We start from the raw sequence: 16,556 nt of genomic DNA on the forward strand, positions 1-16,556 counted from the left end.
TTAAACATACCTTCTTAAGCTTGTGAGCATCTAAACATTTTTTGGCAGTGGAATGTGGGTTATATTTGAACTTGATGTATTTGTGAGGATTATCAAAGATGCATAGAAATGTAATCAACTGAAAAACCTTTCTATTCTCTTGTGTATCTGATCATATCACAATACAAGGAAAAAATAAATCCACCTGGAACTGCAGAAGAAGATACATTTGAGATGTAGTAACTGCCAACTGTGTACTCAGAAATATCTTTCACAGCCAGAATGAAGACGGCAAGGGAATAATAAATAAAAAAACCCACAGACTGTGAAGTTCCTACCTCACTAAGTAAGCCTGAGTTGCTTCCTAAGTCCAGTAGTAATAGGACCTTCATTTTAAAACATTCAGAAGAGCACCAACGTCTCTGTGCCAATAAAAAGACTGTGAAAAGATAAATGACTGTAATGGCTAACTTAAGTCCAGTCAACAGCAAAGACTGTTCACTGTCCTGGTGTGGCCTGAGCCGATCCCAGCCGTAAGCCTAGATCCCACTCATCCGTGTACCTGCCCACATGGGAAACAGGTCATCAGCAGGCCCATGAGGATGCAAAAGCCTCTTCACATTTTATCATCATAAAGAGACTCACAACCCTGATTTACAGCTTGTTTAATAAAACTGTGGTCAAACTTTATTTACTGGCAGTTAAGAAACATGTAATGATATAAAGGAAAGTAAGCTAGAGACATTGTTTATAAATATAACAAGAGAGCTTCCTGTCCCATTGTTAAACTCAGCATGTGATCTGTAAATTAAGAACAGTTTTATGTAGGTATGGCCATGCGATTAAATACCTACCCAGAATACACACCCAATAGTTCCCATGTGGTGAAGTTGCTACGTGACTTGTAAACTCAAAGGGATGATATTACATGTGAAAGTCTCACCCCTACACCCCACTCTCTCTTGCCATACTTTGTTCCTCACTACCAGACTTTCCAAGATGTAGGGGGAAAGAGCTTGAGGGAATTTGTCAGACCAGATGGGTCTTTTAACCTTAGCAGTCTCATGCAAACCTTGTTCAGATTTCAGGTTCAGTCACCGCAGCCAACAACAACAACATTTAAGGGAGGGCTAAGTTAAGCAGCTTGTAAAATTTACCAGAGGGAGCTTCATCATCACAACCTTGAAAGAAAAATGGGCTAAAATATTTTATAAATTCTTTTGACAGACCCACCTCACACATGTAACCTTTAAAATCAAAGAAGGTCAGAAGCTTTGCTATACATTAGCATGAATAAGGAAGAAGTGTTCAATACTTATTAATGTAACTTACCTGATTTTTTAATTTTCCCTTATGTCCCATTTAACTGCTCATTTAAAAGCAAATATAACCACTCCCATATTCCAGTATGTGAATTTGTGATGAGTTTTGTAAGTTTCAAAGCAATGTCAAAATGTTTTTACTACTGTCATGCATATAAGTATTCTCTAATTCAAAGCATCTGCCATGTTATTCCAGATCTTTACTACCAAAGCCTCAAGTCCTGTTGTACAGTGAGCACTGTGTACTCTAAGTTAACAATATTACTCATGAGTAACACAAATACGTATTTTTACAGGATTTGTGTATTTTCCAGGCTGATAGAGTTCTCTTATCAGATATTTCTTATAGGAAATACCTACATGTCCTGCCCCTTACTGAAAACACCAGTCTTTTAGGGCTCTGTATGAAGGTTTCTGACAAGAGCAGACTTGAGCTCTGTTGAGCTTTCATTATCAATAGCACATAAGGAGGAAAAACCCTATCTGGCTTGACATTTGGGTTGCTTTTTGCCGTGGCCTTTCTACATCTTCTCTGAAAGAGGGCAGAAGTAGCACCAACAGAAAATGTAGGAAATATTTGCACGACCAGCTGCACAATGAGATAGTGGGGACAGAAAAATCAGGCAGAGGTGAGCCCAGTAACCACTGAATCTGATTAAGGCTGTTGTCTTATTCTGGTTTAGGTTCTGAAAAATCAAAGCATAAGTTAAAACAGCCATCACCTAAAAGAATACAGTACCATTGAAGCATTCCTAAATTCCAGAGTTACCATAATGTCCTGAGTTTGCTCAGGAAAGTGGTGTGGCAGCTATAAGAAAACTCTTAAACCCTGAGAATACTAATGTCATAGTTCATCTGGCAGATTATGCAACCTCATGCTTTGGTCAGAGAGGCTGGATTTTCTTTGTTTGAGCATAAGGTGGAAGTGCAGGGTTTCAGTCTTCTTCCAAAAGGTGGCAATCCCAAAACATTTCAAGCTCTGTATTGCAGTGGCAGAATTGTAAACTCATCTTCACAGTTCAGAATGGTTTCCTCCAGCTGTATCAGTCTGTTTAAAAAGCAGACATGTTTTTGTGCATGGAAAAAAGGTAGACATCAAGCTATATATAGGTTAGAAAGATTGGTTCCAAGTTAAAATTAAAAAACACAGTAGTGAGGTTTTTCTTATCTCTATTCATATCTGGGCTGTTACCAGTGAGGGCAGCAGACCATAAAAATCACTTGTCTCACAGTCAATTCAGACACCAGGTATGATGGGAAGAAAGTTTCAGAAGTCCAAACACAGAAGAAAAAAAAAGTGAATATCACCTGTTATTCTATCTGCCACTGTGCTGTCCTCCCAAATTACTTAAATAAACTAGCCACAGACTAATGTGTTATCCCTTGGTAGTGTAATACTAAGCATATCAGATGGCATTTCCAAGGAATGACAAACACAGAGCGCAGACTTAGCAGGATTTTGACTGGTTTTATTTCTTGGATCAAAGCACAAACTGTTACATGCTGCCTGAGCACTAGAATATTAGGGAGTGACAGTTGTAAAACCCACCTCCACCACAAAACAAGAGTGAATGTGTCGCTGTTGAGCTGCTAGCAGAGTAAGAAGACCCAGGTTCAAAGTGGCATCAAGAAGAAGATTTTATTATTTCATTCCATCTTATATAGACTTTTCAAAGGTCACCAAGATTAGTCAGTTCGAAGCCTCCCCCTAGGCCTGATTGGCCAGGCCTGAACTGTCCACATCCTGAGAAACTGTTTTTAATAACATCCAAACTTTATCTATAAAACACAGGAAGAAGAGAGAGAAGGATTCTCACGGGAAAGGTCTGTGCTAGCCACATGAATGTAGTACCAATTTACAGTGACAGAAGAGAAATAATTCCCAAAAGTCCTATTTAATCTTTAAGGCCACAAGAGAAGAAATGGTGTCTGCAGCATTTTAAATGTCATTGTTTCTTCCCAGTGTCACATACATTAAACATAAATAAAAACAACATACAAAGCAATATACAACACCACTATCTGGCTTGGAAATTACCTTGACCCACTGCAAATTTACAGGTTTATCAAGCCCAAAATATTGTTGTTTTCTAAAGTATATTACATCCTTACTCAAGGCCCCTATACAAGTTTCTTGTCCAAAAATGTCTCCTTACTTCTTCCAACCTATTAGCACCTACTTTTCATTCCCCAGATCAGAATTCCTATCTCTCTGCCACCCCCAAGGCTTTTTGCCTTCAGCATCTCTCAAGTGTCCTGTTGTAGGGTCTAAGGCCAACTCTGACACTTAAGTTCCCCTTGAAGAACCGGTCCCAGCATTGCCTCAGGTGGTGCAAACCCCATGGCAGAACAAAGCCAGTAAGGGGTCACCTTGTGTTATCCAGTTTATGAATCCTGTGCACAGACAGTGTAAGTTCCGAGGCCAAGGCGGGACTAACACACATCAGCTCAACAGAGCACAGCAAACACGTGTTCAACTCCCTTGTACCTATGGCCAGTTGATAAATACCTTCACAAACTCATATTGCAAAGGCACAGCAGAAACACGGTACACACTTTTCTGTATGGTAAGAGGAAATTTCAGAATCCCATGACAAAGACCAGCGCCCATCTGACAGATGTATGCTTTGTTATTGCTTAGGAAATAGATTAGGAAATAAGGGCAACCAAGGAAGCCTAGCTCATGCACATGTACATGTGCAAATACACAAAATAGGCAGAGCCATTGCTGCTCCTCCTCTCCTGGCACAAGAAGGGAACTCCAGCTGAAAGTTTCAAACACAAACTAGCCAGTTGTGTAAACAATATTTGGTTGCTACTGGTTTCAAATTGTAGCTAGGAATTGTTTACTGTGTGCATTGCAACAGCTGTTACAGACATCCCAGAGCCAGTGCTAGAACTGCACCAACACTGCAGACTCACAGTTCCACAGAAAGCACCAAGGGACACAAAACAAGAGAAGCATGCAGAAAAAAAATGCATTAGTTGTGCACTCAGTTTTAACAGGAGCTGCTGTCCAAGACATAAATAAAGACTAGATAATTTCTGACTTCAGTGTTCAAGTACTTTCACCCACACTATGCCAAACCAAAAGTGGCTTAATTAAGAATGTGTCTCCATAAATTTTCTGATTTTATCACATGTGAAGGAAACCTGGACTTGACAGCTAAATGCCATAGAAGCAGAAGACCTAAACCATGAAGAAGTTAATTGTAGAAAAATCTAAGAACCAAAAAATCTCATCTGCAAAACCAGCCATTCCCCCCAGCCCTCTGGTACAATAAACTCCTGAAAGCCCACAGAAAATGCTCTTGTATGTCTTCAAATAGAGAGGTTTATCCTTTCCTAATTGAAATCATATTAATTTTTGCTTCTCACAAATAGAAACTTCCAACACAATTCTAGAAAGCCATTACCTGCAATATTCTTTCTGCAGTGTCTGATGTCTGGATATCAAGTCTAATATTGCTGCCATCAGCGAGGTAAACATCCAAAAAGGCTCTCTAGATTTGGATCTTAAACGTATTCTGTCAGGTAGAAATGGAACACTGTTTTATTGCTTTCCATATTGCAGAAATCCTTCTGAAGATGCTGATGCTCCATTCCCTATTTACTCAAGTAAAATAAACAATTGAGATTACCATTTAGTACACATAAAGTTACTAAAATTACTGTTAAAGCTTCCAGATGACAAAAAATAAATATGCAGAACAGCAAATGGGAAGATAACGAAAAATTGGAGGAGGGTCTTTTTGATGTTAAGTGACACAAGCTACCTGATGTCTCAATGTTTGTAGGCATGATGCAGTCGCTTTTTAGGAAGCAGAGATTCCAAAAAGATGAAGTGGATGCACAACTGCAGGTGAATATTCTAAGCCACAATCTTGCCAAAACAAAAAGGTGCTTCCCTGTACCTACACACAGGAAAGTGTCTGGTGAGAATTATGAGGCTACAGTATCTGAATAGACCAGACCCACTGCTACAGAATACTGTGCAGTGCCAGTGCCCAAGGTCCAAATCCCTGCACAATGAGAGGAGATATAAAGAAGAAACCTGAAAACATTTAGGTCATGAGAAAACAGGTCTGAAATAAGTGACCTCAGAGAACTGTCTTAGGTGTAGACACAATAAAGGAGTAATTTGCAATCTGGAAAACTAACGCACAGAAGCCAGATCCATTGGCTGTCAGCTGATGGTAGATGGAGTCAGACTAGTCGCAAAGCTCACATTTCTAACAGTGAGGTAGTGCACAGGAACGGGGTATTCTCCACTGGGTTTATATCAAGACTTTATGTGTCCCTAAAAGACTTTCCTGAGCTCAGATTCAGAAAGTGTCATGCCTTGCCCTGCATGAGAAGTCAGTTACTCATTTCAGGAAGATGGGGACTAGTTTGAGATCACCCTTGGGATTCCATCTGGATCAGGTAGCAGAAACTCATCACTGCACCTCCTCCTCCTGTTTACTGCCCTGGATCAGAAGACAGCAGTGGTCCTTCTGGCATTTTTATTTATTAAGAAGAGGTACTTCCCTTGATAATCATAGTAGAAGAAAATGCTGGAATTGTACATAACTGCATGCAACATTAAATTTTAGTTTCTTATATTCACCTTTGCTAGCCTGGCAGAAAATATGGGAGAGTTTCTGGGAACCCTTAGATTTCAAGTACTCTTGGTGTCTTTCTGCAGAGTCTTCATGGTGTCTGTGTATAAGATCATCTCCCAACTCCTGCAAGGTCAGCAAGAGCAAGGTTGCAGAGCTGACATTTATGCTGTGTACTCTATTACCCCTCTTTGGGTACCCTAGAGAACATCCTAGGATGTATGACTCCAATTAACTGACTCAGCTCAGATTGGTAACACTTTTTTTCAGTCAGAAAGACTATACTTTCTAGTAAATCTGACTAATTAAGAGGTGTTTCAAGGTAAGATCAAATACAAATAAAAAAATGTTGGTTTGGGGACTTTTCCCCACAACAGTTGAAAATTAAGAATCTGTTATAAAAGTTTGTAGAATGATATGTGGGGAATAGTTGAGGAAAACCAAATCAAAACAACCTTTTTTATTTAAACAGGGTTCTCACAGATTTTTCTGACACCCAGCATTTCACCTGTCTGCGTGCCCACACACCTGTTTGCACGTAGCAAGGAATAAATGGCTTTATTTTATCTTATTTGACTCTCCTGAACTACAAGCAAATCTTCACTTCATGGCACTGGGGACAAATTCACTACTTATCTCCAACTTTTGATTACTTTCCTTTTTAAAAGGACATGTAGTAATGGAACAAGGGAGAATTGTTTTAAGGTGAGGCTGGGTTTACATAGATATTAGGAAGAAAGTCTTTACTGTGAAGATGTTGAGCCACTCTATCACGTTGTCCAGAGAAGCTGTGGATGTCCTATTCCTGGAAGCATTTAAGGCCAGGCTGGGCAGGGCTCTGAGCACCCTGGTCTAGTGAAAGGTGTCCCCGCCCATGGCAAGAGGATTGGAACGAGAAGATCTTTGTGGTCCCTTCCAGCCCAAACCATTCTATGATTCTCTTCGTAAAGTTATGACACAGCAAACCAAAAATAAGAATAATTTTAAACTGTTGGGTTTGGGGATTTTTTCCCCTCCTCTTTATCACCTGCTTTTAATGCAGAAGGCAGAACTGTCCATGCCAGAAACTCCACACATTGTTCCATGTTATAAATATTTGTTTAGCCTCTTATCAGTGAAGTATTGTTGAGACCAAAGAAAATTACTTACATAATACAAAAGGAGGAAACAGTGCAGTCTGTAAGGCAGGAGAAGACAGTGTTAAGTGAAGAAATACAAATACAGACATGTCCCTAAAAAACCACAATAGAATCCAGCATAAGTTTAATACAAATACAATGTAAAAAACATTTACCAGTGTTAGCAATGATCCATTCAGTAAGTGCACATGCCAATCGTAACCACTTCCAAAATGGATGGAAAATTCTTTTGAAGTAAATTTGCAGCAAAATCTCTCCTTTTGACCCAAGCAACTATTTTAGTTTTGGAAAGAGAAGTAGAGTTTTATCTACTCAAAATAGGCACCAACATAAAAAAACCCTTCTGTTTTGGCAACAGTAGATGGTTAGTAGAACTACTCATGTTTCCTACACTTTTTCTCCTGAAATTCAGGAAACATGCCATGTAACTTGAACTGGGCACTTTCTTGTATCCCTTAATATTGTTTGAATATTACCTGTAGTAAAATCTCCTGAAGCATCTTGAACTGCTACCTACTACCCACTAACCTGCTGCTTCCTACTACCCACTAACCTGTCCCAGTAGCTTGAAGCACAGTCCAACCATTAACATAGGAATACAGAATAATACAGAGCTGGGAAGACATTTTCTTTGGGTTTTGGTTTTGATGAAAAAACAGTTTTCCTAAAGAAGGAAAAACGGAAACAAACAATAAACTAACAAAAATGGAAACAAACAGACATAAAAAAATGTATGTTATATAGCAAGAAAGATGTCTAGATATCTTTCTATTCCTCTCATTTTCCCTTTAGAGAACTTAAAGTTAAGTGATTTTGTTTTAACAAGAGTCAGCCAAACCTGAATCTTCAGCAAGCTCTCAGAGGATTTTTGCTCAGCTAAGAAGCATGGACCATAAAAGGAGAAAGGATGAGAATTAGGTCCTTATTACAACATATATGAAAAGAACAGCAGGTCAGGAGACTGAACTGTATCTTAACATCGAAACAAAAATAAACCAGACATCCTTGAATTAAAATTCTTTACAACTTTCTATGCCAGAAACCTTCCCCCTTGGCCAGCACACAAGTCTGAAATATAGGAACTTCCCACATGAAGTTCAGATGAAATTCAGTTCTGTGGCCATCTGTACTTTTGAAATAGAAGGTAATAAATAAGAAACACAACCTAGTTTGATATGAACAAATAACATCTTTAGAGCAGTGCTGAAATCTTAGATACTCTGTCTGACTTCTGTTCACTTACATACACATCCAAACACACTTGTGACTTACTAAGTGAGATCAGAGGAATGTTCCAATCATTCATTCTTTCATTGCTTGCATAAATGGTGTGTGGCAAGGTCAGGGGAGCAGAGATCACATGGTCAGAGACAGGGCCTCTAGCCAAGAAAGTGCAGCCCAGGATCAGAGCAGCTTTGATTCCTGCAGATTGAAATTTTGATTCCTTGAAACCTGCAGATTTCTGGGTCACATTTTACCTACATTTTCAATACCATACACACCACAACTCTCTTATGGTATTCAATCCTTGGCCTCATGCTTGCTTTTCAGAAAGAAAACCACCTTACATCAGACTCCTTTGGTGAAGAACCACATAAGAATGTTACTTTTTGGCTGTTAGGCTCTGCTCGTGTACTCTTGTACTCATGTACTATTTGCTCATGTACTCAAACTTTTCATCTGTTCTTTTATCAACACCTGAATATTTTTCTCATGTTAGAGGCTGCTGTTCAACACAGACTAGAAAAGGTCAGCCTCCTAGACTGCCGACTCCAAACCTCTGCTGCTTCAAGGAAACATCTCAATTCTCTTCAGAAGTGCATATTTACTGGCTGTCCTCACAGCTGCATCCTGAATACACCACATCATTCCATGGATGCCCAACACAGCCAGACCATAATCTCAGATTACATTAAAGGACATAGATGAATTGCATTAAAATGAGACTGATGAGGATATATGTACCTGCTCATACTCTCTTTCTCTTGATGGAAAAGGAGAAGACACAACATAGTCACAGCGTCTCCTCTTGTTAGTGGCTTCTTGCAAGAACCACAGAATTTGTATTAAGGAGCTGGAGAATTTGCAGAGTTTGAAAGAGTAGAAGGGCAGGGGTGTTACAGGTTAGGTCATTCAACTCTGTGTTCAACTCTACTACACTGTAGTGTTGGTAAATATTTTAGCAATGCTTGTGTTGAGCAAAACATCCATTCTGCTAAGCTTTCTCCTGTTGTGTTGTGTCCTGTTGTCCCCTGACAACTCCCCCCATGACATAAATTACTGGGGCAATAGCCAGACTATGCCTGCTGTAATCTATGCAGCAGGAAAAGATGGTGCCAGGCACCAGGAAAGCAGGGTTAGCCTGCATGGGCTTGTTCAAAACATGGAAAGTTATCCCTGTTAGATATGGTTGGGGGATACAGCTTGTTGGTGTGATGCTGAGTGAGACACAGCTGAGTCATGTTCAAAACTGTCAAGCAGCTGCAGAAAAGCCACGGTCTTTGCACAGCACTTCCATACCAGCACACACTTCACAACCCCATTCAGAAGAAACACAAGACAAGGACCAAACAAGTCTTAATTTCAGTTTGATTTTTCCCTTTGCATGTTGTATTTTGGTCAGTGACATATACAAATCCCTTCAGGTAGAAGCTTAAGTGTTGCTGTTTAGGACAAACCAAGAAAATGAAGTAAGTACTAACAGATTTTCTGAGAGAACAGCCCTATGCTCTCTCATAATAAAAGGTAGAAGTGAAGGTGAAAAAAAGTCAGCAGTAGAATTTTTAGGGAAAAAATATCCTACCCTAGCAAGCTCGTTGACATCTGATTTCCCACCTTATTGTTCTATTAAAAATGAAAGGTTCTATTATAAAAGCTGCACTGGTTTGACCTGCAGACATATCTGCTCAATAAATTGCTGTGGTGGCAGAAAAGAGACTGTTTCCTTTTCATCACCACTTGTGATGCAGTCCCTCTGCCACTTCTCCCACATCAGCTGCCAGGTTGCTTGTACTGCTATGTGCTAACTTGTTTCAGGTAGCCAAGGCTGACTACTCAAGGCCAGAGGCCAGTCTATGCCATTGCCAGAAAGGGAACATACTTTTTCATATTTTTAATTTTTTCCCACTAACCATCCCTCTTGTGATGTGACATGAGAAAGTTTGGGGTAATGCCTGGTTTTAACACTGAGTATCAGTAACACAGAAACACTCATTATGTTTTCCTTCCAGAGAAAAACGTAGGACACTAAGTGCTGCCTACGCATCTTCAACAACAGGGCAGAAAAGAACAATACAGAGGTGCTTTAAGAATGAACTTCACTCTGTGTCTTTCAATGCTATTACAGAAGTTTTGTCACTCTGCCGTAAAACATCTCTCAAGTCACAGTATGCTAATAAACACTAGAACATGCACAACAAGGCCAGTTTGTTGCGTGAGATTCTTTAATGGCCAAGATGAATACCTATTCAACTGTCAGTCACACCAATTAAAGACACTGTGCACAGGTAATGACAATGAATGCACTCATGTCTTTCACAGAGTTATTTGATCTCTATTTGGAGATTGTTCTTTACCAGAATGAAAGAACACACAAAGCACTACTGCTATTTATATTATGACACAGCATTTATGTAAGTACACCCATTTAAATTTTTAATTGTAAGCAAATGAAGGTGTAGAACTACTGTCTTTGCCAACCAGGAAATCTAAACATAATTTATTAAAATCCATTGTATTGTGGAACAGAAATTTGGGTTCATTTAATGTCTTGAGAACATACTGATCTTGCACCAACATTTAAGGAATAATTCAGTGCCTACCTTGACCTCTACAAAGTAACTGACTGCTTTTGGTAGCACAGTCATCACATGCCTTTATAAGCCTACATACATGTATACATAACCTGTAAAATTAGTACTACACTGTCACGAGTGGAAACTGAGGGTATATGGATTTTACCAGTTGCCTAGGCCTATGACAACTAGTGACCAAACCTATTCAGAGTGACCAGCACCCCAAAACCCAGTCTCACTCGTAAGTTCTTATAAAGACAGCCGATTTATGTCTAATGTAAAATAGATTATGGTTTATTAGACACAGGTGAGAACGGAACAAAGAACTAGACAAATTTTACTACACAAAACATGAAAAGCTATTCATAGCTAAAACAAACATATATATATATATATATGTGCCCAAAATAGGGAGATTAAAACAATACAGCGCTAAAAATGAAAAAGGTACCTATTAATATTATTGTAGCTAGCAAAGAGGAATACAATTCAGGAAACAGAATGCTTCTTACCAAATCCAATTCTTTGGAGCTGGGGATGCACCAGATCCGCTCTCAATCCCACGGGAAGTAACCGCACAGCTCGCGTCCAAGCTGAGGGGAGAAACTTTTCCTCACGCTCCAGTATCCATGTACAAAAGCTTCTGATTTTACTGAGTTTTGCGTGGTGTTTTATAGGGAAAAGAGTGTGTATTTTGCGGTCACTTGAAAATTACTCACATTCTCTCAGTGTCTCGCTCTGAGTTCCAGACGCCAGCATTGATAGTCAGGATTAAGCCATTGACTTAATCTGAGCCATCGATCTCGGCTAGCAATCAGGGAGAGAGAGAAGGGGGGGGGGGGGTGTCTGTCCTGCCACATACACATGTACTTATCAAGTCACCCCTCCTCACCAAAAGGGACTGCTATAAAAAAAAAATTAATATATGCTGTTTCTTCTGGTGTGCTAAGAGAAATCCACAATGTTGGCATGTCAAAAGACATCTTTAAACCCTGCAAACTGATATTTTGAAGAATTATTTCCTGCCAGAACTTTGTAGAAGAAAAGTCAGTTGGCAGTGTTTGAAGGCATATTGCAGGCATTCCTGATGGTTTTAACTTTCTTTAGCAGCCCTGTTATCAATCTCATCAAGATTAATTAAGACTCAGCAGTAATTACTGGGAGTCATCTGTAAGGCTATAGCAGGCATTGGATCAGAACTGAAGAGACTGCTTTTCACAAGAGAAATCAGATCTCATTCACTGTCTTTAGCACTTTGGTAAGTCTGAATTTAAGAGACTGTAAATAAACAGTGTCTTTTTATTTACAAAGTATGTAGGAAAAATCTTTCCAGAATTTTTTAGGGATACTTGTTCACACCATTTTCTATAGCCTTCCTGACCTCCCCTTACATGCCTTTATCACACATAACAAGCGAAGAGCTCTTGAGACACAAACCTCTTACCTGGTCCTTCAATACACACCCACTTCCCAGATCAGGGAAGCAAGGATTCACTTCAAGCAAGGTTACCACAGCACCCAAAGCACCTCCCAGAAAACTAAAACAGCATCCCCTCCCTAAAAATGCTGTGGTGTCATACTGCACCCACCTGCTCCAAAACACTACTATTCTCATTAGAACCAGCAACAGGAAAGAAGGAATGGAAAAGGACATATGGCAACTTGCAATAATCAGACACAAGCAAAAGTTATCGAGGCTCCAAGCCTGCCAGAGAAAGATCACATACGCCACGGACCACATTAAAATGGATTTGGAAAGTCATCTAGGCTACAACAACCCAAATATATGCCAGATTCTGCCCATCACTACAACTGCAAGATGAGAGAATACGACATTTTCCCAGCAGTCATCAATATACTTATCAGTGTAAACCACTGACACTATCAAAAAGCATTTACAATTGCAAAATCCAAGAATGTGTGTAATCCTTCTATTGAGCTCTCACAAAGACTTTCCTGTGAACTGTTTAGAGGCAAAAGATTCATCAGATATGCCACAGAATATGAAAACAAAGCATGCAGTTCTTTCCATGTGAGAAACAAGTTTGTACATGGAAAAAAAACCCCAATAGCAATACTATTATTATTATTGCCACCCAGGCTTCACAGACAGCACTCTGTCATTGGAACTTGCTGCTTTACAAGGCACACCAATATGCTAGGAACACAAGGAAAGGAAGATAGCAAAGGAAGTCTTGAACTTGGGAGGTAGGATAATATTTCAACTCTTTCATGTAACAAACTATTTGGCTGAAAAATTAAAAACTTACCTGCTGTAGCTTTCAAGAAAAATCTATGAAGACATCATTATTGGTAATATTTGAATCCAAAGTAACTAAAAAAAAAAGAGAGAAAAATGGGGAGGGAGGAAAACAAATGTAGCCAACAGATGAAAAACATGGCCAGTGTCTTAAAACATGACTGTTGGTTAAACAGTCAGTGTTACTTTATTAATCGTTTGGTTTCTGCACAACTACATTTGTCAGTCTGTTAAATCACTGAAGCTATGAGCAGGGTGAAACATGTAGAATGCTGCTCTTCTCCCAAAGCAAAACCTCAGTAAGGTTCTGGGCCATGTAACTCCATGGTCACTCATGGCCAGTAACTTCAAAATAAATGAATTCTCAAGTGAAAAAAGACAGAATAATCACTAAATAAAACTTTACAGACTGACCCTGAGTTTCTGTTTTGTAAGTCTTGGCACAAAATATCTGAGGCCAGAGGCTACAAAACCTCTTTAAGCTCATCCCCCTGCACCCCTTCTCAGGTAGGTGAAATGGATTTTTCTTTTTTCTTGGCTTACATGAAACATACAAGATCCATTCTAAGGATCCTGCAGATCCCTATCACACAACACATGGCACCGAGATTCAGTTTTTCTACAAACTCTTCCTATAATTCCCACAAGTCCTCTTGGAAACCCTTGAAGGGAGGAAGTTCATGTTACACTTCTACCTGTTCTGCCTGTCTTTTTTGTCTCTGTCTTTTACCCACTGGGTCCCACATCAGCTCTAGAAATTGTGGAGCAGCAGGGGTGGGTGGCTCCACTTACTGATTCATAGGGATAGAGAATGGACAGTCTACAGGCTGTTCAGTGTGAAACTGCACTCTTATGTTTTAGAAAAACTGCAGAAAGACAGCTTCTTCAGAAATAAGAGAAATATGATACCCTAATGTTCTAAACCCAGTGAACCAACAGCCAGGACAGAGCTGCAATATTTAGCCCCAGCCTTTTAAATACACCCTTACTCAGCTCAGTGTAGAAGGTAGAGCACCCTGCAGTCACAGTTGTAGACACAACCTTGAAGGTTTAAACCTGAAATATGAAAGTTGATCAGGTTTTTACAGCCAAACTTACCATTCTGAAGGCACTGCTCCAGCTGTGACTACCTCTCATCTGCCATTGGTTTGGACATTATCAGGTAAAACTTTGGAGGGAAAGCAGGCACAGCACTTCCAAAAAGCTGCCTCAGCTGCAAAACAAAGGGAAGCTCCACAACGATGAGGATGAATCCATAGTTTCAAAGGAGCTGTCAGTGCTCTCTCTGTCAGCAAGACATGATGTCCTGCAAAAGGCACAGGGCACCCACCCAGACCCTCCCTGATGGACCTCAGGGCCCACAGCGAGGGCAGAGCCTTTTTCAGGGCAGCCACCAGAAGACAGCCCAAGTGAGCAACCTCTTTTGGTGTGGAGTTCTCATTTTTACAATCTTACCACTCCTGAGCTCCTGCTCCAAGCCAGAAGAGTTAGTATTATATTAACCTTATCAGCTAGGTCTTATACACAAACAAGGTCTGGGTACAGATGTCTTCCCTTTCCAGTATGCCCATACAGGATTTCTTTGTTCTGTACCCACAGAACTATTTTTTTATGGGCTGGTAACTTCTGTCCTTGACTTGTGCTACTTCAGAGGCTTTTACTATTTTGTCTATGAGAGGTGATAAAAGTTATTAGATCATGTAATATTTACAAAGGAAAAAAAGACACAAAACCCAACCAAGCAGAAAAAAAACCCACCAAGAAAAACAACCCAAACCAAAAAATCTTTAATGAACACAAATTATCTGAAAGTTTGATTCTTCCTCCAGCTATTACAGCCAGATAATATGGGCATAATGTCTCTGTACATACCCTACGTCATCTATAAACAGACCTGGAAGTACTAGAAAACCACAATTACACTACTTTATAATTGACATAAGATGTCTCCAATAGGTTTGCACAGTATTTGGTCACTTGAAAGTATAAAAATTCTCTACTATAGGCAAACACTCTCAAGAGAAGGATAAGCTATGTTTACTTTCTCAAAATGCACATTACTAAACACAACAAAATACAGCAAGTTTGCTTGGAAACATTCTTTAACCTAAGTCAAAACAATGTGTCATCTGATCAGTAAAATGAGACTCCCTACAGTATGCTGAGACACTATTACTAATTAAATTTATGCACCAGTATTCAACTCAGCAATTAGTGTCATTAAATCATGTGAAAGATGACATTTTCCCCTCTGGCCCTTGCTGCCTAAGTCTTTCCCATGACTCCAGCAGCCGAAGTATGAAGGAAAAAATGTTTATTACTGCAAGAATTAGCAATACCTTTCCTTTTTTTGGCTAAAACCAGGAGTGAAGCATATTGTCACAATTCCACTTTCCCTACACTGGCAACACACCAGCATTTCCAAGGTCTTGATTTTTAGATATAATGTGTGAATTGCTCAGAGATACAGAGCATAAAAGCGTTAGATAACACTACATGCTTTGGTTTAATGTAAAGCTAACTGCAATAGTTAGTGTAGAGTGGTTTTTATCTTCAAAGCCCTTCACTTACGTGATTTGCCTCCAGGGAAAACTTATCTCTGCTTTACAGGCAGGCAAACTGAGGAGATAGAACAAGAAAATTTGCCAGGAGTCTGACAACAAGGTGGTCCTCTCCCTTCCCTCTGTGTTCAGGCCATGCCTCCCCTACACAAAGTGATGCTGTCTGTTATCATCATTTCACACAAACTGAGACTCTGGCCTACTTTAAAAATTAATTAATTCATCTCAGCGCTGGCTGCTGAGTAAGTTTCTTGAAATGCAATTGTGTGTCCTCAGGATTTGGGCTACAGAGGAGAGAGACTTCTTTCAACCAATTACATTTTTGCACATCCCAAAGAATTAAAGGAAAATTCCCATAAACTTTAAGTGTGTATTTGTGTATGATGCTGAAAACCCAGATAGGATGCTCCAGACTGGTGGAAGAAGTACTTAGTCTTCACCCAAGATTTCCATCTAAAATAGATAGCTTCCCTAAATATGACAATTTTAAGCTCTAAGAACTGTTATCTTCAAAAAGAGGAGTGAAGACACAGGACATAGTTGGTGCTGGTTTTTTCATCTTTCTGCAATAAATATTCCCCTCCACAGCAGGAGATGTAAGTTTCAAAGTGTGGTTGACCAAAATTAATTATTTCCTACTTAGTCTAGTCCCACAAGTTTGGCTTTTAGTGTCAGTCCTGCCTATGCTGCCTAGATCAGCCATTTCATCCGGGACCATGCTGGAGGTGTGCAGATCTCAAAGTCAGACAGAATAACAGAAACAAAAGTGCTAAACTGAAAAAATAGAGCAGCATTAAAACTATACAGCTATTATGTATGGATTAGATAGAGAAGGAACAGGCCTACGGGCATCTCCTTCTCAGACATTTTATTAAATATTAAAGAGGAAGGAGACACCAT

At 39.6% G+C, this 16,556-nt stretch overlaps 1 protein-coding gene and 1 long non-coding RNA gene across 2 annotated transcripts in view; both read right to left on the reverse strand.

The window, feature by feature from the left end:
- Positions 1 to 16,556, reverse strand: part of SNX31 (sorting nexin 31) — a 27,272-nt gene extending 10,716 nt beyond the window's left edge. Inside the window, 5 exon segments of the mRNA XM_085049850.1 lie at positions 1,137 to 1,226; positions 4,699 to 4,828; positions 13,106 to 13,170; positions 14,194 to 14,308; positions 16,503 to 16,556. Coding sequence (XP_084905976.1) covers positions 1,137 to 1,226; positions 4,699 to 4,828; positions 13,106 to 13,170; positions 14,194 to 14,308; positions 16,503 to 16,556 — 454 coding nt within the window.
- Positions 5,693 to 7,697, reverse strand: LOC146442294 (uncharacterized). The gene is made up of 3 exons (XR_014849578.1): positions 7,595 to 7,697; positions 7,052 to 7,134; positions 5,693 to 6,028 (listed from the first exon to the last, which is right to left on the reverse strand). It is a non-coding gene; the product is annotated as an uncharacterized LOC146442294 (long non-coding RNA).

Source organism: Lichenostomus cassidix, chromosome 2, assembly GCF_008360975.1.
Source record: "Lichenostomus cassidix isolate B80296 chromosome 2, HeHo_3.0, whole genome shotgun sequence".
NCBI classification, from domain to species: domain Eukaryota; kingdom Metazoa; phylum Chordata; class Aves; order Passeriformes; family Meliphagidae; genus Lichenostomus; species Lichenostomus cassidix.